This window comes from Protomyctophum parallelum (genome assembly GCF_964188405.1).
Source record: "Protomyctophum parallelum genome assembly, chromosome: 1".
Lineage (NCBI taxonomy): Eukaryota > Metazoa > Chordata > Actinopteri > Myctophiformes > Myctophidae > Protomyctophum > Protomyctophum parallelum.
Window position 1 is genome coordinate 77,965,723 of NC_139697.1, and position 22,400 is coordinate 77,988,122.

The following is a 22,400-nucleotide window of genomic DNA, read 5'->3' on the forward strand; positions in this document are numbered from 1 at the left end:
GCTTTAACGGTGATGTAGGGCTAAGTGATATTCTTTGGTTGAAACGAAAACTTTCTTTGATCGTAGGCATATAGCCGCCTAATCATTATAGTGTTTGTTCACTGTTCAGTAGTGCTCTCCCGTCCCAGGCTCTCCATCTGGTTTAGATTGGGTTGGGTTTATAACTTAGGAGGCTACTAACAGAAAATAATACAAATATACATGCTCAGGTGGATTACTTATATGTTATCCTTAATGTTTTCTTCCCCCTTTTACCTCGATCCTCTAATGATTTCCTGTTTTTGGCTGGAATTTAGAAGTTTGTAGAAGTGTGTGTAGAAGTGTACGTCTCTAAATGTTATGATGAATTGAACATGGTGTGGACCCTATAGCTATTGTAAAGCTGCATGTCGTCCACACAGTTAACAGTTTTGTATTGAGTTGTGCTTAATTGAAATGTAATGTAATTCTACAATCTGTTATTAAATACTTCAATCAATCAATCCAATCGGGACTCGGGAGAGACTAGAGGTAGCGCACTGAACGCGCACTGTGCAAAGCAAACTAATATAGCGAGTGCGCTCCCGGTGCGCATTTCCGAACGCTGTGTTCGCTGTTTGGTGTAGGCTTATTTGTTTCCTCACTTCCACTTTTTATTTATCCTATGTGTTCTCTCTCCTGATTGGATGAAAGTGGTATCCCGACAGACATGTAACTTGTAAATTATGTTCTGTTTACTGAAGAGCTGGAGAGACCAGACATGCATGTTACTGAACAACATTCCATATAATAATGCTTAGGCCTACTATAGGAATACACTAGAGTTAAGGCTTATTTTAATTCATAAATTACTGCACCAAAAAGCTCAAATTTTGAAGACCTTTGTGAAACTGTCTTTATCCAGTGACAAGGCCACCCTTGCAAAAAGTGTCATTTCAACAATCTGACTTCAAAACATTAAGGCTATTAACTAAATCCACATATTTCCTCAGAACTCAATGCTTTTGAATTATTTTGCAAATGAAAAAGCCAAATATTAAAAATATTATTTTAAGACTCTGATGGAAAGTAGGCTATAGTATAATAATGTTGATATTCTTTTGTGCTTTGAGTATAAGGCTATTTCCATTTTATGCTTTTCCATCCTCCTCTTCAAAGGAAAATACAGTAGACAATGGCATACTTTCTTCTCTGCTATAAAAGCTTTAGTTACTATAGTTGCTTTTCAGGTGAATATTTGACAATTGATAATATGATTTCCGTTGGTGAGATTTGATGTAGGCGGGGAAAAAGCAGTCCGGGTACAGTGGCAACTCGGGTTGAATAGTGTTAATCTTCTCACGACCCTTCAGATGCATTATTTGGAGGGACCTGACCCATAGTTGGCAGAACTATATAGCTATTGAAGCTAGTTCAAACGGATACAGGATATGTGGGCAGAACTGGACACCTTGGCTTGGACACCTGGTGACCTTGATGTAAAATTGGTTTTTTTTTCGTAAATGCTAAAAATATATATATTTGAAAAATGGTTAAGGAATGTAAAGTAGGCCTATACCTGATGTGAACATGCACGGTACAGTATCAGACTTCAACTTCTTGTTTATGCCCCAAAATGACTGGATATAGATGTTGTGGCAATTTGTAGCAATTGTAGAAATATTAGACCTGAATTGTCAAATGTTTAAGCATGTTCTAATCATGTATACTTTACTTTACATGAGACCCTTTTTCAAATATTCAATTTTTTAACATTTCAGAAGAAATAGCCAATTTTACATCGAGGTGCCCAGATGTCCAAGTATTTTTTCATTGCTGTACTGGTAATTTTACTTAACCACTTCAATCAAACATTTTTTTGTATGTCATTAATATAGGCAAACATTGTCAGAAATGGCACACACAAAAAAAGCTGATCTACAAGCTCTGAATAGTTGTCATACACTACTGAAACAGTTTAGGTTGTGTAAACTTAAGTACCCATTCCATTTTTCAAGGTGTTGACAATCCAATGTCAATTTGTGGCTGCAGTTCTGTCGACACTTGCAAGGAGACAGGAAATTCAGACTCTCAAACCTTAAAACAATTGAAGGAAATGCTACATCTTTCTCAACATCCAAGGAGTCTACACAGATGCTACATGTCATACTGTACTGTAGTTCAATCTATGACTGGACTTTGCTCGCCATAGCAAGTCTATATTACATATGCACGTGTAAGTATATTATAAAACAAACATTTAAAAAACACTCTTCTTACTTCACTACACATATTATTTGAGGTAGGTTGTGGCATTTATTATTTTATTTTTATAAGGAAAATGGCAAAGTAGTTCCCAATGTAATTGACTTCATTATGTTTTGGCATATATTATTCAGAATTAATTATATATGCTGCCATTCATTACAGTCCCCTTTGTTTAGAGTATACTCACATCGTATACAGTGGCTCAATCAATAGGTTTGAGCTCGACCGTAACTGTGAGGTGTGGAAAAAGAACACTGCAGAAGCTAATAGTCAATCATCCAAGAGCCATAGCCAAAGCAGGGGCAGGCCAGAGAAAAGTGAACTACCACTAGTTCATTCGTAGCAAAGGCACACATAAATAAAGTATTGTTCCGTCAACTGGTCATTGTGAGGCCCAGAAAGGGCCGGGGCCAAATGATGGATGCTTATATTGATCCAACAAGTTGGGCTAGATGGCCTCGGCATCGGCCAGCTTTCAGTGAGCAACAAAGGCTTTAGAGAGTATGAGGGATGAGTCTGCTCAACACAACCCATGGGAATGATGGTGGGCTGAGATGTGCCCAGGGAATGAACCTCTTTCATGCTCTATAGTCAAAGGTCACAAGTACTATTGGAATGGGCAGGAGGGAGGGATGAAATAAGGGGGCAAAGAAATAATGAATCTGTCCGCTGTAGTAAGGAATGTGTAAAATACTGACTTAAAGAGTAAATTCTTTAGTGTTACTTGACTGCTTGAAAAGCACTGCAGTCTCTGCATTTTGAAATGTCTGCCACATTAAACAATTAAATTAATATAATATCAAAATCCATTTTAGTTTTTTTACTTTGTGATTCAAAAGCAAAACTATTTTATTGAAATATTTACTTTATTTTTCACCCATATTACCGGTATGTTGAAGTTCATAATCTTGGCCAACACTCACCAAAATAATCAAATTTATTTTTAAAAGAAATGGCTTATTAAAATATTTTTAAAATGTATAAACAAAACATGTATGTCTATGATTTAAAAAAGAAAGAGATTCAATTACAACTAAAACATTTGACCAGAAGAAAAAGTGATTTTCCATTTATACAAGTTTGATGAATGCATTTCTTGTGGTGGGGGTTTTCTCTGCGGTCCAATGTTACATTTTTACTAAACATGTTAGTAACTGATCTGTCCAGTGTTTCTGAAGTCAATAGCAGTACATCACAATCTATCAAAAACATCAAACTACATTGACATTAATTTAACGAACTCTTCTGCAACATACATCTGTCTTTTCAAATCAGTGCAATGTGAGGTGAAGTTGCATGAAGGCAGAGTTTACCTTTTCTTCGGTGTGGCCTGCTCTTATGACGCGTGTGCTGGTGTTCCAAACCATGACGAACACGCTCCCTGACCGGGGTCTTTGACCTCTGGTCCAGTCCTGACTCTGACGGACAAATGTATTCACACTGGCAACGATGTGATCCTGCTGCCCAGGTGTAGAACCAGGATGCCCAGAACAGCCATGCACCAACCCACATCTTCACAGGTCCAATGTGCACTTCCTGGATAGAAATAAAGCCTATGCATGGATGCCAGGCGCTTGTGCACCATCCATAACCTCTTGAGATTCGAGACCTCCTATTGGGCAGCTCCACGATACCTTCATTTCCCAGACAAGACCCTGGCCCACAATTTGATGCTTAGAGATTGTTTTTCCGCCGTTGTATTTCGTAAACATGCTTTTGTGCGCCTCTTCCCTCCCTCTTTAAGTTGGCTTCACTCACTGTGCCACCCTCCTCTCTGCCTATTTATTTTTTCTTAAGGAGGGAAGGGGGGGGGGGGGGATGATTAAAAAACAAGTTTCAGACCCCATGCTGCGCAAGGAGTGTGGGGAAGGGGTCCAAGGGGTACTGTCTTGTCCAACAACATCTGTGGCATTCGTTCTGCACAGAGCAGGGGGTGTGGGGGAAGAATACAAGGCCTAGCCTGGGGGAGGAGGAAGAGGAGGTTGGAACGAGGGGAGGTGACACAGAAAAGCCTGTTTTACTCAAACTGGATCAGCTTCATCAATCAAATGTCTGCCGTTCGACTGGTCTAATGCAGCACTACAGCAGTTTCTGCTCGGTACAAAATCACCAAACCTCACACAGTGATTATTATTATTTGAGGGCAACTCTGTAAAGTATAAACTGTGTGACATGCTCTTGGACTTTAGGGGTGCACACAGCAGTTAATTGAGGTTATAAAATGGGCAGTAAAATTACATTTACAAGGGAGTGTGTTAAAACTATTTTGACCCCTTATCATAACTTCTTAGAGAGGCAAAGTTTTTGTTAAGAAACATTCCTGCTTGGTTGGCAGGAAGTATAGGTGCCAAATTAAATCTAAATGAAAGAAACGTTGGAGCATTGCCAAAAGAGGAGATTGCTCACTTGTGCTGCATGGTGACAATTTTCAATTGTCAGGGCTCATCATGTGCAAATGATCTGGCCACAGACCACAGTAATGTCATTTCTTCTGAAGAGCTAAAAGGGAAACGAGTACAAAGGCTTCTTTTCCCTCATTCACCGTTTTCCTTAGTGAGACATCTCAAGCCCCCCTAAGCCCCCCACCAGTCAATAGTTGAAGAAATTTGTAGCTGCTTTTCTGCACAGTATGGAGCTCATACATAATTTTCACTTGCCACTCACAGTTTGAAGAAACCTTGTTAATGGTTCTTTACCGTCTTATGCACAATGTTTATTAAGGGGCCAAGTCCGAAGGGCCTATGTTCCCTTATTGTATCAGTCTGGGTTTTTTTCTTCCGCCAAAAATTGCAGTTCTTGCTTAACCGTGCAGTAGGTTTTTGCGAAAATCGGTGTATAGCTGCAAGCAGCGATAACAGGCACTTTGAACAAGCATAACAGTCTGTCGGTCTGTCAGTCTGTATGCATGTTTGGGGTACGAACAGCTGCAATACCACTGGGTGACCTAAAGTGGCACTGTTGAGCAGCCTAAAAGGGCCATTCACACTGAGCACTAACTGCAGCCAGCCAGTGGTGTTGTTGAGCAGCCTGCACCACTCAGATCACACAGGTGGGATTTTTCTTATTGTTTGGCCCCGTCTTATCGCTGCTAGCAGCTATATTTATTATTATTGCATTATATCGTATACTTCAAAAATCACACCTGTGTGAAGTGAGAGGCGCTAATATATTAAAGTCTAACTCATGTTGATTAGGTGATGTAAAACAAACGTTGCCAACACAAACATTAAACGCCATTAACAATGAATAGACAATGTGACGTAATGAGGCACATTATGACGTAAATTTTCCCATCATTGTCAATGGCGTTTACTAAAGACAAACATTAAACCTGTATATAGGAGGGGCTAGCGCCCCTCAAAAATACATAACATGAGGTAATTGGAGTCTTGCCTTGGCCAGTTTTCATTTCAACCCCTCAAAAAGGAAGAAGGAAAAAAGTAAAACCAAAACAATAAGTAATTTATTGCCTGATACGTCGTCATTTCCATTTGAATACATTCTTACATTCTTCTTCTTCCCCTCTGTTGTAAAAAATGTGTAGGCCTACCTGTACTTCACCTTAGACACAGCAACCTAACTGCACTACTGAACATGCTCTGTGGACCTCAATAACCACCCCTGTTCTACCATTGTGAGCCTCTCTTTTGAGTAGTGTAGCCATTGCCTTTCAAGATCTTACAAATGTCCAATCACTTTTTCAACACTGTAGAAATGGGACCCCCATAGGGCAATGCTTTGGCACACAACAGGGCGTCATGTCCAAGCAGCAAAAAGAGCCACTGGGAAGCATTCTGACCTCTAAACTGGGCCTTCAGCTTCCCCCAAAGGAAAGCAGCTTTAGGGTAATTCCCTCCTAAGAGAAAGGTAAAAACGAGAGACAACACCAGGGCATAGGGACTGCGATATTGTCCTCCTAGTGTGTGGTTCAGTGACGGCACCCTCTGGCTTCTCACAACGGGGAGTAATGGACTAGAGCCATCCACCCACTGAGAAATCCACCACAGTTGGCTCTAAAAATACATAATTTGTCACTGAGGCAACTAGTTCCCAGCTCGTTTTCTCCTCCTTCAACCATATACGATTTTTCAAGCCCTAGTCAGACACCCAGCCAATAAAACCCAGGATGATGGCATCTACATGTTTGCTAGAGTCAGACTTCCACTTTGTTGGCTCATAAGACCATGTCAAATTCACACTCAGTAGGTTTCAGAATTAATTAAGTATTTACTCCCCCATGGGGGTAAAGACTTAATTAATTCTGAAATCAAGCAATATCGGTGTTCTTGTACATTTGTCACATTCCCTGACAGCAAACGAATAACCAGCTATTTTCAAGCAGCACATTTTTGGGGAGGGGGGCAGGGGGATCTTGAGGCAAAAGCTGGGTGGGGGGTGGCTCATATCGCAAACGGGGTGAGACGGATGAGGGTGTGAAAGGCAAGGCAAGCGTTCTGCTTGAGTTGATCTCAATACGGGATCTACTAGAGAGGAGCACAGCCCATCCCCTTCTTTGCTGCTTCCAAACCAAGCACCCTGAGCTTTCTGCCCTCGCATCTTTCTCTCTTTCTCCGTATCACCCGCCCCCATCTCTTTATATGTCCAGCTGGCTGCTCCACAAAGACTTAGGCTCTGAGTTCTAAATGATCCTCAAACCCCCACATGCTTTGTTCTGCCCATTTTCCCACTACCAAGAGAAGGAGTTTACCGGCAAAAATTAAAATGAGGGAGGAATAAACTAGTAAGAAAGTGAGGAATTGACACACAGACTGGGTTATATAACCAGATTGTTCTAGAACTCAACCTCTGGGCTTGTATCAGTTCTTACAGATTTCATAGTTCAAGCATAATATCATTGACAGCAAAGTATGTTAGTAAACATAAGCAAGTTTGAAATATACAGTAAAATGTTAAACTAGGAACAACTTCAAGTAAAAGTGCACAACCACAAAACTCACTTAAATTGCATGCATGGCCAATTTGGCCATGCATGTAATTTCGCAATTAACGCATCACAACCTGAAGCATTGTGGATCAGCTTTTTTATGTTTTAAAAGTTTGGGACATTTGAGATTTTTTGTCAATCTTTTGAAAATGTATTCAAAGAATATAGCCTTTAATGGCATGCCCAAAATGGGGATGAAAATGTAAGAAGACAATTGTTTCTTAGAGACACTTTCTACCTCTGCAGAGGTAGTCACATTGTGGTAATCATGTGGTCAATTACAGACAACACGGCCCTCCAGGTTGAAAGGTTTCATATCCTCTATCTCATCCTTCTGAAGCCCCCTGGTTCCCCAGCTTGTGTGAAATCCTGTGGTGGATTGTTGTGCACAACAAGGGCCGCTGTATGGAGATGTGGGCTGGAACTAATAGGATTGGTTTTGATTCATTAGATTCGCTTTCATCATCCTGGTTGGAATTCCACTCCACGTCTCCTTGGGCTTCACACTTTCAAAACTGAGGTGGAAGGGGCAACTATTTATAATCGAGTCTCTAACCACTTGAACACTAGCGTCCCTATTCTAGCGAACGAACATTCTGTGAAAATAGCAGATTTAAAGCTCATGTGTCACAATGTATCACACATGTGCAACACAAGTATTGGGTTTTACTGCAAAAGTCCCTCGTACACAATGGAATCATCTATTACATTTAATGGAATCTTTGATTGCAGTCATTGACTTCCTTTTGCAAGTAATTATTCAGCAATTAAATGTTATTACAAAACATGCAATGACACATTAAATGACCCATTTGTACATCAGTTTTATGTAGACATCTCACATGGGACAGGTCAATCATTAAAGCCATGCTCAGTTACTTGACTTGGTCCATTAGAGCTTAGTGCATGGCTGGCACCACTACTTTCTAAACACCTGTAAAGACCCAATTACCGGTAATACATTTCACACAAAAATGTCCCCAGCATAAACTGTGCAAGGGGAATGAATACAGAGGTTACATGTGTACCTCCGTCAACTGCTGTCAAGTCATATGAGATGGTTATAAAATGCTGCATGCAAGCATCTTCTGCAGCAGTGTCCATATGGTTCAACTCACTCAGTGGTTTGGTTGAACCATACAGTGGTCAAACCTCACAAAAGAGTGTGGAGAAGCACAGCGACCAGCTGCACAAATGTTCTTAGACAAAATAATGACAGAGGCTAAGATGCAGTTGAAAAAAAAAAAATACCCCAAAAAGCTGCTGTGAAACCTGATAGGAAAAGTGAGGGAAGCCATTTAATGAGTAATTTAATTAGATCTAGGCAGTTGTTTATAAAGCAGTGGACCCACAAACTTGCTCAGTCCTGATACGTCTTGGATTGAATAGACCTTAGAGTCAGGTTTTGTCAAATTGCTTTGATTGATTGATTGAATACTTCATTAACAGTTTGCATGGAAAGCACAGGGAAGTACAGTTCAGTACAAGGTCTGCTAAAAGGATTTATCCAAGAAAGCCTACGACTTGTTTCCATTGGGGTTTTGTACTCAATTCATCTAAACATTTAATGATAGGCAAATATACAATACTAAGCTAAAACATAAACACGTAGAAAACGGGAAAAAAGAAAATGTTTCAAAACGATTACAAAAAAAACATTGTTGCTAGGGCATTCTACATTATTGTGGCAAAGCAGGAGAACACATTGAATTCCTACTTTGAGCCAAATCTGGGTTGAACGTGATTTGTGGAGCTCCCTCTGGTGTTGTGATTGTGGACTTCATTGATGTTTTTGAAGTAGTTGGACAGGTACATGGGTGGGTGTACAGTATCTTGTAGACCAGGCCCATTGCAAGTTGCTCTCTGTCCTCTACCCTGAGACATCCCACCCTATCATAATGAGCAGGGGTTCAATTAGATGTAGGTGTGAGGCCAAGCGCAGCGGTAGCCTGACCAGTTTTATCCGGGATGTCTAAGCCTTGTTTTTAAGGCCTTTGTGGTGCCATGGTACCATGAGGTGCATGCGTAGTCAAAGTGACATTGGATGAGTCCTCAATGTATTCTCACTGACCAGTGAGGAGATCCTGTACAAAAATGTTCTTTGGTTGAATGTTTTGATTACTTTAGTTGCCATGTTTTCACTGGAAGGATTAAACCTATATAATGCAACCCATGTAGGCAATTTCATCTTTTTTTGTGATTTACCAACAAAAACTAACTTTTACATTCAGACCAACTTATAATTTATATTTGAAGTATATACTATAACTGCAAAGGAAACACTGGCTCTCCCACTGTTTTTGTTTGGGATTCATTCTGCAGTCCACTACCAAACGAAGGGGGGCCTCTTGTTGGCCCCGCTCATCTCGAGCTGTGTACACTGACAATACAGTCCTGCTGCCAACTTGACCCTGGCAGCTCTAGTGTGTTCTTAAGGGCTTGGCATATACCGGCTCCAGGAAATGAAGGGGTAGCATCATGAAGAGTGCCACCAGGAACACTGCACTGACAACTGACAGCAGCACGTAGCGGCCAATGAAGAACGAGTCCACTATCTGTAAAAGAAAATAGAAGAGGGTTAGCCATTCACTCTGAGCTATTTTTATTTTATCCCATCCCCAAGTTGACAATTGATTGTTTCTTCTCTTAGCCACTAGATGTCATGAGAGGGCTGTGTGAGCCGAGGTGGTTAATGCCATGGGCCAATTACAGTACAGTATTCTACCATAATTTCCCAGTCACTTGTTGGTTTGGAAAACCATGTGTAATGAACATAAGTTTGACCTACATCTGTGATGGTTAACTGATGTGACAGGGCAAGACAGGGTCTAAAAGCAATCAATGCATGTAAAACTATGCCTTCAGTGGACAAGTAATACAATTAAATTACTCATAATTTTAACCACCTGCATTTTCAATTGTGGTACACTAGACCAGTGCCCGGCTGTAGAGCACCGAGTCGGTAACGATGGAAGTTGGAGATCCATTCCATGCCCCACCCGGCTATGCAATACCCGTCGCACCCGTGTCAGAATATGTCTGACACGTCTGTCCCTCTTATGCCCATATATGGAGATTTCTGTATCTGTCTCTCTGTGTCCCTTTCTTCCTATATGGAGTTCTGTGTCAGGCTGCATGCCCAAATATGGAGTGTTATGATGTCAGAACAGACACTGCACTCCCTGTGGGGGTGTGGAACACCTGTGTCGAATTTGAAGTCGTCGGGGCAAACTGTTCTCGGGTTACGTAACTTACGTGCATTACAGACATACACACAGACGTACAGAGACTTGGTGCATTTATAGATAGATATTATTGCAACATCAGAGTGTAATTAGTCACTATTGGACAAGTTGTGCTATAATGAATGATGTTTTCCCCATATTACTGTGAAAATGGCAGGGTTTAAAATCAGTAGGGCTCCCTCTGGTGTAGTGCCTGTGAGTATCAACCTTTGAAAAATAGTCACAGAAATATTTGAGTGCTACATTATTTCTAATCCTGTGAACTAAACACATTTTAAATTGGGATACTCTCTCCTCCACTACAGGGCTTCCCCAAGGCAATGGTAGAGTAGTGAGTACCAAACCAATTCAAGCACTGTAACAACTTTTCTTCTCCGAAATCCTGTTCAAAAAGCAGATTCAGTGTGGCAGGGTAGGCCATGGTCAATATTCTATTGGGACAAAAGTGCATGAAATTGACAATGGTTTAATCCCTTGGCTATAATCAAATTTAGGTTATTGATTACCACTGGGGTGCATACATTGGTTGGACATACTAACAGTCCAATAGGCATTAGTTCGACAACACCATTGCTCCGACATGCACTGTCTGTTACAACTAGCCCGTGCTGCGGGTTCAAACTAACCCGTGGCTTCCTGTGACATTGGGTTTTGGGTAGGCTGTCGGACTCATGACTGTAGGACTATTAGTACGTCGGACCACCCGTCCAATCTCAGGCTTCTGCTACACAATGCCTTGGCACCATCTCCAAATTCTCCAAAGTCAAAGATGCATCAACATAATAAATAAAACAAATGCCCATTTGTTTATAGAGAAAACACTGAATGTTAGAAATTATTCTATCTTATCAAATGATCCCGTGGGACAAATTGGACCCCTTCACCATTAGTTTGACAGCTCTGTGCTAGAGTCCAGGAGAAACAGAGTGGGGCTGGGGCATATTGTCTCTTATGAAATAATTTAATGCATCTCACTTTTAATTTGCCAATTAGGCAGCGAGCAGCAACCCAGAGCAAGGTCCATGTTTTATTAATGCAGCACTGAGCACAATAGAGGGAGCAAGCCAGAAAGGCAGGGGGCTCTTTTGCAAAACACCCCCAGCCACATCCCACCCTTGGTCTGGGACTAGCCTAATTGGCACTATGATGTTTTACTTCAGTTAGCAGTGAGGTTACACATTCCTCCATTCCTTACAGCAAGTTACTTGCACGCAAGTGCACCGGCGTGCACGCATGTGCTGGTGCGTCCACACACACACACACACACACACACACACACACACACACACACTGACAAAATTCAAGGTAGTTTTCAATCAGGATACCATGTCAGCTTAGCATGCCATCTGTGCAGGTTCACTGAAGAATACATCTGATCAGAGAACAAAACTAAATTAAACTGGCTGACATGTGTGTAAGTTTGCCTTATGTTTCTGATTAAGGGTGCTATTATAACTACCGTTATAACTATTGTTGTTGTACGAGATAAGATGGGGCTTAAGTGGTTAATCAGACAAAGCGATTTAGTCGATTTGTTCATGAGAATAAAATGAATTACGTATCCCAAAAAGATGTGCTTCTCGATTATATACCAATAATTTTAGTCTGTATAATATACAGACTAAAATTATTGGCTCATATTATAGCCAATGTCGCCGCTCCTCAGTGGCTGCACCAATGGCTCTGAATTTGCATACAGGCATTGACCATTACATTATGGAGGTTTTAATGAGGCTCTTTTTTCAATGTAACACTGTTTAATTATTAGCGTTTTTTGGAAACTCTGTTTAACTCTGAGCAGAGTTTTTGCCGTTACTGCGCATGCATGGTTGCGTTACACCATTATTAGTTTCCTATCAGATTTTGTTGACTTCCAGCAGTAACATGCAGAGATGCAGCTGCCGTACTGCGCATGTGTCAGTTCACTGGCCACAGAGAGACTACACTTGACACTCCAAACCCAGCTTCAGGAGAACACTGATTACACTTGTCATCATTCACTGCCCTATCACGCATCCCCAGAGTATAGCTCAACGTTAGCACTACTTATAGCAGCATGTTGCAAGGCGCAGGATGTCTTGCAACGACGGGTCGTGCGCACGTGTGTTGAATGGTGGGGAAAAACTTAAAATAAGACTCTAAGATAGTATTTTCTGGTAAAAGATCTGCTGAATACATATAAATGTTGAATCATTATGGTAACCTTGCATGCAATACTTTCTACAGCCCTTTGAGCATGCTTTAAATAGACTCCCACATTACGTTTGATGCATAGGCCTATATTTAACAGTAACCTTAAAGGGATTTTCACAGGAATACAAATTAGACCAAATGTTGTAATGGTGGCAGTCACGTTTTTAACACCATTAGCATACCTCATTATCATTCCTGATTTTAATCATGGCTCCACTAACTATGGGCCTCATTCGCTGAGGTAGACAACATTCACTGATTTTACTGCACAGAAACCTAGGAAGTGACATGTTCCTTCCTCCCAGTGTCTGTTTTTTCTTACACAAAGGCTATAAAATGTAAAGTGGCCAGGACAGCGCTTTGCTTTGCTATTTCTGTGGGGTGGCAGCTTGCTTGGCAGATCTGGCTGGCTTACTGGCCAGCAGCAGGCAACATGGGGGTGTATTTGTTCTGTGTTGCTGTTGGAATAAGATAAAGCAGAACAGGTCTTTATGACAAGCGCATACACATTCTCTCTCTCATTCTCTCACACACGCACGCACGCACAAACAGACACACAGAACACACACACACACACACACACACACACACACACACACACACACACACACACACACACTCTCTCTCTCTCTCTCTCTCACACACACACACTCTTTATTTGAGTCCACATTTATAAAAATACAGTATCAAGGGCACACGTATTTACTATTTAGGCAACACGTGCACATGAACTTATTCACAGCCAACATTCGTCACTTCAGTTTGTCATTAGCAACACCTGGGAGAAGAGAAAATCTTGGGTACAAAAAGCACCTTTTCCTCCAAATAGACTGACTGCCTATAATGGACGAGATTGAACAGTATGTTGCAAGCTGCTTTGCTTTACACTTGGACAACCCCATAATCCTCAAGCCTCTGACCACTAGTGGACATGGTCAAAGCTGCCAAATATAAAAACATGAGCTGACACGTATAGCCTAGTTGTATAATGGCTTGTACTAATGGTTGATATTTTATTTGTTTAGTAAGGAAAGCTTATTCTAAACTTGAATCAAAAGCACAGCCAATAGAAAAACCTCTCTGCACACACACACACACACACACACACACACACACACACACACACACACACACACACACACACACACACAGGTCCACAATGGTACAACTGGCATCATGAAAATAGGCCTTACATTGTGTCATGTGTCATGTGAAAGAACTCACTGAAAACAACTATGTTTGCAATGCAAAATGCAAATTGATGCATAATATTTCCATGACACACCCACACACCTCCGAGTCCTTCTTTTTATTTTATTTTTAAATTAATTGTTACTTTACTTACTACTTTAAATTCCAATCTGAGTTACTTGTCGAGTTCTCATACAGTACTCTCCTATAGCTGCAAACATGCACTCAAATTGCAATTTCTCCTTTTACATAATTGTGGACAGCATGGGGATAACATGTACTGTCAGTACCATCGCCCATAATCCATCTCGCCCTCGTTTCTTTCCGCCGACCTCACGCTGACCGCTCGGTGCGGCGGTTCTTGTATTCTTTATTTTGTTTTACTGAGAATAAGGTTAGAAATAAGTTCAGGGTTAGGCATAGTTTTACTGGGGTTAAGTTTAGGAATAGGAACACTATTAGAGGTCATACCACTTAAGCCCCAGCATCTGTACTGTAGGGATAAGCCTTTGCAGAAAATAGCAGATCAAGCGTAGGTGGAAAAATGAACCAGTTGCAACTCTGGTCCGTTTCACTAAGACTAGAGGCTTATGTTAGAGATAATAAACACCATTAGGCCTCATCTAGCTTTGATACGCGACGCAGTCCCGCCCCCTTTCAAATAAATACTTTTTGAAATGTCTATGAGGAAAATTAACGGGGAATTTCCTGGGCCCTGGTAGGGGGCAGGACTGAGACGCTCTATTGGTTGAGCCAAAAACTGATGCATATTACTATTATATTGAGGCTGCTTGTCTTTGTGCACTATGTCTGCAACTGTGTCGACTAGCGGGTGATAAAACAGATCAACTAGTAGAAACAGAGGATCACAGCATCACATTGTCATTGGATGTAAGTAAAAGTAGCAATACCACAAAGTACAATTACTAAAAATGTAAAAGTCAAAGTCCAAATAAATATTTTTCAGCTGCACAGATTTGTGGTATTGTGAATGCCTTATTGAGAATACATACATTGTTTTGTCTTGTTTGTGAATGATAAAAGTGATGTGTGAATACAAAGTGAATAAAGTAGCCCTTTCCTATTTTTGTTTTCTTTCTTGCCTTGATCACCTAATCCCCCCGTCTCTTCTTCCCTTTCTTTGTTTTTTTTGGATAACACGATGGGAACTATGCACAAAAACTAATTTCACCCACCTACCAACTGTGATGTGACAAAGATGATTCTGATCATTCATGTTGTTTCTCTTTGGCCATAAAGTATGCTAGCCATTAGGGAAGTGCTAACTTTTAAGCATGATTAACCTTAAACTTTGTAATTTAGTCATGGATTTAACATCTTCAGTGCTCTTTGTGTCCAAGAATGTAAACCAGCTTATATCCTCAATTAAAAGTCCAGTTTAGTTAAGTGCTGTATTCATCAAGGTACTTGATGATTATTCATGTTAAACTTAGTTTTGTTCGTTAGAAGTTGCAAATATAAGAATGGCACCATTTGGCTGTTTCTTTTAATCTGAAATACATATTTCTCTGACATGCACATTTTTGTGAGTAACACTGGATTTTTTTGTGTAGCTAAATGTGACATCGTAATTTTACCAGTGATATTCTTGGTAGGGACTTAGGTAAACAATTTGTCTTGACATGGTGTACCCATAGACTGTAAAAAATATGGACAAAGCGATCCCCGGGTCTAACATGAACGTAAAATGAAGCCTGTAATAATATGCTAATTCCTGATGTAAGTCGCCATCTTTCTAGATCCGTTTGGTACCAGCTGGCCATTGGCTGGCTCCGTTTTGGACCAGCTGGTCATTGGCTGCCCAGACAACGAGGCGGGACTTCCCCCCTTCTTCTCCGTTGGTTTTTATTTTGACTCGAGTGGGAGGAGAAGACTCTTGAGTGGGAGGGGAATCCCGATCATAGACTGTAACGGTAGCCACGCCCCTCAGAACATACGCGACTTTATGGTAATTTTTTTAATTAATGGGACCATAATTTTCCAAAAAGAATATTATGACATTAGAAATGAGACTTTAAACTAGTGACTGGAAGAAGAAAGTATTCATGACCATGTTTATTAAGGTAATACAGTCTAGGTGAAGTTGGGCCAAAATACATGGGCCTCTATGGAGCTATGGGGCTTTTTGGGTCCAGTCCAGCGCCACAACAGGCCATTATATGAACTACCGATTTCAAATGAGGCTTCACGAAATATCTGGCTGACTGCCCCCCTGGGTGTACCACATGACACAAGGGTGTGTGTGTGTGTGTGTGTGTGTGTCTGTGCGTGTGTCTGTGTGTGTGTCTTGAGGTGGTGTATATAAGTGTCCATGATGTTTCAAAAGGCAGGGTATATGATGCTCACCTCCTTCTCTCTGACAGGAGAGGTGGTCTCTGACCTGCGAGGGAAAAACACCAGGGCTACAGTGATGAAGAGAGCCATGAGGAGGAGCGGGATCACCAATAGCCTGGTGAAAGACAACACACATCATTCATCCTCATGTCAAATCGTGAGTAGAGCTGTCAACATCATGAAATATTAGTTGACGACCAATTGCCGCTTCTTCGAACATATAAACATCAATGACATTTCTGTTGGCCTTTTATAGGCTTTGTAAAGAGTCCCTGCGTGAGTTACGTCGCTATTGTAGGCTGTCGTCGGTCTATACTCTATAATGTGCAATCAACTATTCATCCACTAGATGGCAGCTATGACAGATTAGATTGTACAAACTGTACTGACACAAGCACTTTATATTTCTTATGAGTTGAGATGAAGTTATAACTGTATATAGCGAGTTAAACACTATCATCATGTTGAAGTACATACCACTTCCTGTGCTGGTCAATCTACAAGCTCATGGCAGATATGACAAATGAGCCAAGTATACAAAGAAACGACTAGTGATGATGATGATCGTATTGGCCATGACATGCATTTAATCACATTTAAAACCGTAATGTTTTTTAATACTGGAAATATCAATCTACAAGCTCACAATGCGTCGCATCGCCACGTGTTTCAACAGATTCATTATGAATCTCTGAAATTGGCAAATATTCATGAGCACATGCTTGTGTCACTGGATTCTCTCTTATGGGTAGGGTAGTCTAACCTGACGCTGCCAGATCCAAGAAGCTTGCTACACAAAATTGTTTCACAGCTTATTGGGATCTGGGATCTCGGAAGCAAATTCGATGACAGGGCTGTTCCTTTTTTTCAAGATACTTGGTAGATGATTGGATGGGACCGTCTGTCTATCACCGTGTGGGCGTGCAAACACAACCAATCATATTGACGTGTCTATATAGCTTCACATCCGGTTTCGCACATATCCCGCCCTTAGCTCACGCTGATTGGTTAGACCACGGAGCGGTTCGGTGTTAGCTGAACTCCCTGAGAGATTCCAGATGGATGCTGTGTTGGGGAACATGGTTACCCAATACCGCCCCCATCTGGCAAAGTCAGGTTAAGGGTAGTCAGGACAAGTGAGAATGTAACATACTGTATCCCAGAGCAATCAAACTTATCAATCAAATTCAGATGCATTTTTGCATATAGAGAGACTAACATATAGATACAGTAATTACTGCATTATTAGCTGCTAAAATCAGAATGATTGGAATCTAAATTCTTTAGACCTAATCAAAGCATAACTTGTGTGTGTGTTTTTTTAAAGTATAACTTTACTGCACCTATAATATTTGTATCCCTGTATGTTTCTCGTTTATGTGGACAAATATATTGTTAAAGTGTGTGTGTGTGTGTGTGTGTAACTGGAGATCCATAATGGGATGTTTGTGTTTCTCCTGCTTACTTTGTCGACCCAGATCCCCTCAAAAGGATGATCGCAAACACTAGAGTCAGAATCCAGACGAGGATAATGATGAACACTCCCAAACCAACGCCCAAAACAGTGGTAGCCATTCTTAAAAACGTTATTATTAATACTATTCAATACTACCAACTCAGTGTTAGCATGCAAGCTTATCGTGTGCTGACAAGTGTTTGAGATGAAAAGCGTTCGACGGCAAACTCTCCCGTAATAATGTACTTTTGAAATTAAAAGCGTGAACCCTTAACGTAAAACTGAGTTGATCAGGAAATACGTTTACATTAGCAACGTTTCGGAGTATCAAAAGTATGCTTTCCATTGCACCGCTCAACTTCCTAGCAACAACACAAGCTCTGCACGCTTTGTCTTAGCAACAACGAACTTCAATTTCACTGGATGCGAGTTGCAGAAGGGTTGAAATCAGCCACTCAGGGGGCTTCTTACTGAACAGCGAAAAGAATGCTGGGAAATGTTGTCCAGTGTGTCGCTTTGAACGAGGAGCGCGTCTTGAGGGACGGGCTTGACTGACTACACTAGATGCGCAGGCAGGCTACTGGCAGCAGTGGCAGCGTTGCGTGGGAAGTCTGAACGGTCTACTATCTTTACACCTGGTTACACTGACTTCGGTTTACGAGAATCAAAGGCGCGTTATATTAAATAAAATGCAGTTAATAATTAGCCGCTGCTAAAAAGTGAAAGGTGCCCATGCGTGTTTAATAATCTCGCTCAGGCCAGGGCATGCATGCTACTTTGTTTTCACTACATGCCAGCATGGCTGCGACCTTGACATGCCTTGGTTAAAAAGACATAATTTGGCTACATTTTCAGACGTAGTAGCTAGTAGTAGTAGAATTGAGTAGAGAGTAGAGACAAAGCATGGGCGCGCGAGAGAGAGAAACCCCTGTCCAGACATGTTCAGACATGTTCAGACATGTTCAACGGCGCCACCCCCCACATTCCACCGCCCCTCCCCACTCACACCTCAGCCGCGGACACGCCCATCCTCGGTCACACCTCTGACTACTTCAACACAGACGAAATTAACACAATCGTCGCATGCAACGGCCTTCACCTGTTCCATTTGAATGTGAATAGCTTGAGTCCCAAACTAGCTGAGATCAGACATCTGTTCCAGAACGGTAAGGCAAACATACTGTGTTTCTCTGAAACTAAACTTGATGAGTCTACTAAAGACCCAGAGATTGAAATAGAAAATTACTCAGTCATTAGAAATGACAGAAACAGGCATGGTGGTGGCGTGTGCATGTATATTCACCAAGATACTGAATACATTACTCGTACTGACTTGCAGCATGATGAAATTGAAACTGTGTGGGTTGAATTAATTTTCAAAAATGCTAAATCGGTATTAGTGGGCACCGTCTATAGACCCCCTGATCAGAATGAGTTCTATGATATACTTGAGGGGTGCTTAGCTGGGGAGGAATGTGTAGAGAAGATCCTGATTGGCGACTACAATACGGATATGCGTCATAAGGAAGCTCCTGTGTTCAAGTCATTTAGTCGGTTTTGTGATCTGCATAGTATCAGTCAGCTAATTACCCAACCCACAAGAGTGTGTGATTCTTCTCAAACTGTCATTGATCTCATTCTGACCTCGGACAAATCCAGAATCTCAAAGAAAGGGGTTATTGTATGTGGGCTCAGTGATCATTTTATGATTTTCTGTACCCGCAAAATACAAAAACTAAAGTTTGACTGTCACAAAACAGTCATATCTAGGGACCTCAAAACCTACTCTAGTGAGGCCTTTAACCTTGAACTGGAGAGTCTGGATTGGTCCGATGTGCTCAGGAGCTCACTAGTCGAAGAAGCATGGCTTGGCTTTAAAACCAAATTTACATCAGTACTAAACATCATGGCTCCTTTGAGAACCGTCAGGGTCAAAACCCGCTCGGAGCCATGGATGAATTCGGACATACTGACTGCAATGAAAGCCAGAGACAACAAATGCTCTGAACTTCTTAAATGCAAGTCCAAACTAGCCAAGTGCAAGCGCTTCGACAGTGATCTCCAAACCAAACTGTGCAACCTAAAAGCCCAGTGTAACAAGCTAAGAAACGGTGTAATTGCCATGACCAAATCAGCCAAATGTAACTTTATCAATGATAAAGCCGAGGAAATCAAAAACAATCCTCGGGAGCTATGGAAGTTACTAAACAACCAACTAGGCTGTGGTCGGAAACTAAAAACCAGGTTTACTAACATAAACATCAAATCGAATAACACCCTCATCACTGACAAACTCGATGTAGCCAACCACTTGAACATCTTCTTTACAAACATTGCAACAAAGCTGGTTAGCAAACTGCCCTCCCACTCTGGGCGTTTTGGTGTAGAGCACATCACAGCCTTCTACAAAAACCTTGGTGTTTGTAAAGATGATTTTAAAATGGCAATGGTAACAACCGAGGAGGTACTTAAAAAACTGAGTGCCCTCCAACCCCACAAGGCCACTGGCCATGACAATATTCCCTCCAAATTTCTCAGAGACTCAGCCTTTTCCATAGCTCCAGTCATCACCCATATAGTTAACCTCTCCATCAAACAGGGACAGGTCCCCCAAGATTTTAAACTGGCCAAAGTAACCCCCTTGTACAAAAAAGGGAGTAAATTAGAACCTGGCAACTACCGCCCTATTTCTATTCTAAGCTCCATCTCGAAAGTGATGGAAAAAATAGTCTATGAACAGGTTGAAAAGTATCTTGCCACTAATAAATTGCTGTACGAGTTCCAATCTGGTTTCAGAACATCCCACTCCACTGACACATGCCTCCTCTATTTGAGCGACCACATCAAACACGAGGTGGATGCTGGAAAATACTGCGGCATGGTCATGCTGGACCTCCAAAAGGCTTTTGACACCGTGAACCACTCCATACTGGTTAACAAGCTTAAAGCTATTGGTTTTGATAGCACATCAGTGAGCTGGATGCAATCCTACCTGGAGGGGAGAGAACAGATGGTGGAGGTGAACGGAACACTGTCCCCTCCCCTCCCAGTGAGCTGTGGCGTCCCACAAGGAAGCATACTAGGGCCTTTACTGTTCCTAATTTATGTTAACGACATGACTTCAGCTTGTGACTGCAACTTGTTCCTGTTCGCAGATGACTCAGCACTGCTGGTCTCGGACAGGAACAAACTGCAGGTTGAAAAGACCCTCAGCTCTGAACTCGGTAGAATCTGCACCTGGCTCGCTGATAACAAACTATCCTTACACCTGGGAAAAACTGAATCCATCCTCTTCGGATCAAATAGTAAACTCAGCAAGGCAGATGGCTTCTTGGTTAGAGTGGGTGACAATATTATCACACGAAAAGATGAAATTACCTACCTAGGTTCCATCCTGGAGGCCAATCTTTCCGGTGATAAAATGGCCACCAACGTAATCAAAAAAGTCAATCAAAGAACAAGATTCCTTTACAGGATCTCCTCACTGGTCAGCAAAAACACCTTGAAGACCTTAACAGGAGCCCTCGTACAAGGTTTCTTTGACTATGCATCCACCTCTTGGTACCACAGCACCTCAAAGGCCCTTAAAACAAGGCTCCAGACCTCTCAAAACAAACTGGTCAGGCTCCTACTTGGCCTCACCCCCCGAACCCACCTCTCCCCTGCCCACTTTGACAGGCTGGGATGGCTTAGGGTCGACGACAGAGTACAGCATCTTGCAATGGGTCTGGTCCACAAGATTCGATACACCACCAAGATACCCATGTACCTGTCTAAATACTTCCTTAATGTAAACGAAGTCCACACCCACAACACCAGAGGGAGTGCAACAAACCATGTACAACCCAGATTCGGCACAAACAAGGGACTAAATTCTTTTCGCTCCTATGCCACCAAAATGTGGAACGCCCTACCAACAGTCATTAAGACATGTGAATCCCTTGACTCCTTCAAAACCGCTCTCAAAGGGCACCTACGGATGGCTGCAATTCGAAACTGGCCTCTGTAAAATCTGAATCCCCCACACCCCCCCACCCCATTTTCCCTCACTGTATATAGTATCTTTTCCCTTTTTTGCTTCCCATATGATGAATTCCTGTTCTGTTCTTTACCTACAGAGAAATGTCTATTTGTATGTCTCTAAATGTTTGTATGTCTTTAAATGTTTTGATGAATTGAACAATGTGGACCCTGTTGTAAACAAGTGTAATGCTTAATTGGGTCGTCCACTCACAGTTGACAGTCTTTGTATTGAGTTTGTGCTTAAAATGTACTGTAAATTCTACAAACTGTTAATAAAGATTTCAATCAATCAATCAATCTGTGTTTAAACACTGGGAAACATTGTGACAGCGTGCTTTGCTTTGAAGGGTGTAATTATTGATGGGCACCAACAGGGGGCTGGCCAGATCCGCGGTTAATAAAAAAAAGGAGGCGCGCGCGGCGTGCGTGTCGCATCGTGGAGAGAGACAGAGCGGTGTAGTGAAATGAGAGGAGAGGGCTTGGTGGTGGTGGGAGTGGGAGGGGTCTCGCGTGGCACACGTCACCGCTGGTGTCGAGGAGTATAGGCTGTGCTGTCAGCCTGGTGTCAGTCTGATGAAGATTGGCATTCAGGTAAGCTGTCATTCATTTTCAATGTCAGACCATGGACTAGCAGGGATAACACCGCGGCGGCTTTCTCCCCCCCCCTCAGTACAAAAGGCAGGACATTATTCATACAGACAAGCCAGACCAGAGTGAGAGAGGAGAGAGAGAGGGAGAGAGAGAGAGAGAGGGGGGGGGGGGGGGG

The 22,400-nt window shown here is 41.8% G+C and overlaps 2 protein-coding genes across 2 annotated transcripts in view; one reads left to right on the forward strand and one right to left on the reverse strand.

Moving 5' to 3' along the window:
• Positions 1–9,436: 9,436 nt before the first annotated feature.
• On the reverse strand, positions 9,437–17,968 carry tmem218 (transmembrane protein 218). Its single transcript, XM_083780499.1, has 3 exons — positions 17,621–17,968; positions 16,168–16,270; positions 9,437–9,726 (listed from the first exon to the last, which is right to left on the reverse strand). The coding sequence occupies exons 1-3, from the start codon at positions 17,728–17,730 to the stop codon at positions 9,592–9,594; spliced, it is 348 nt and encodes a 115-aa protein (XP_083636625.1). The 5' UTR covers positions 17,731–17,968; the 3' UTR covers positions 9,437–9,591.
• Positions 17,969–22,093: 4,125 nt separating this feature from the next.
• The window catches only part of pknox2 (pbx/knotted 1 homeobox 2), a 98,235-nt gene continuing 97,928 nt past the window's right edge, over positions 22,094–22,400 (forward strand). Inside the window, exon 1 of the mRNA XM_083780465.1 lies at positions 22,094–22,225. The gene's annotated coding sequence lies outside the window, so the exon portion shown is untranslated. The remainder of the gene's footprint in view (positions 22,226–22,400) is intronic.

What these genes read in the sequence shown, in the direction of transcription:
- tmem218 (XM_083780499.1), bottom strand. Translation starts at nt 17,730, where the DNA reads ATGGCTACCACTGTTTTGGGCGTTGGTTTGGGAGTGTTCATCATTATC. An exon ending in AGGGGATCTGGGTCGACAAA is followed by an intron (nt 16,271 to 17,620) that starts GTAAGCAGGAGA and finishes GTCTTTCACCAG; the next exon opens with GCTATTGGTGATCCCGCTCC. An exon ending in CTCCTGTCAGAGAGAAGGAG is followed by an intron (nt 9,727 to 16,167) that starts GTGAGCATCATA and finishes TTTCTTTTACAG; the next exon opens with ATAGTGGACTCGTTCTTCAT.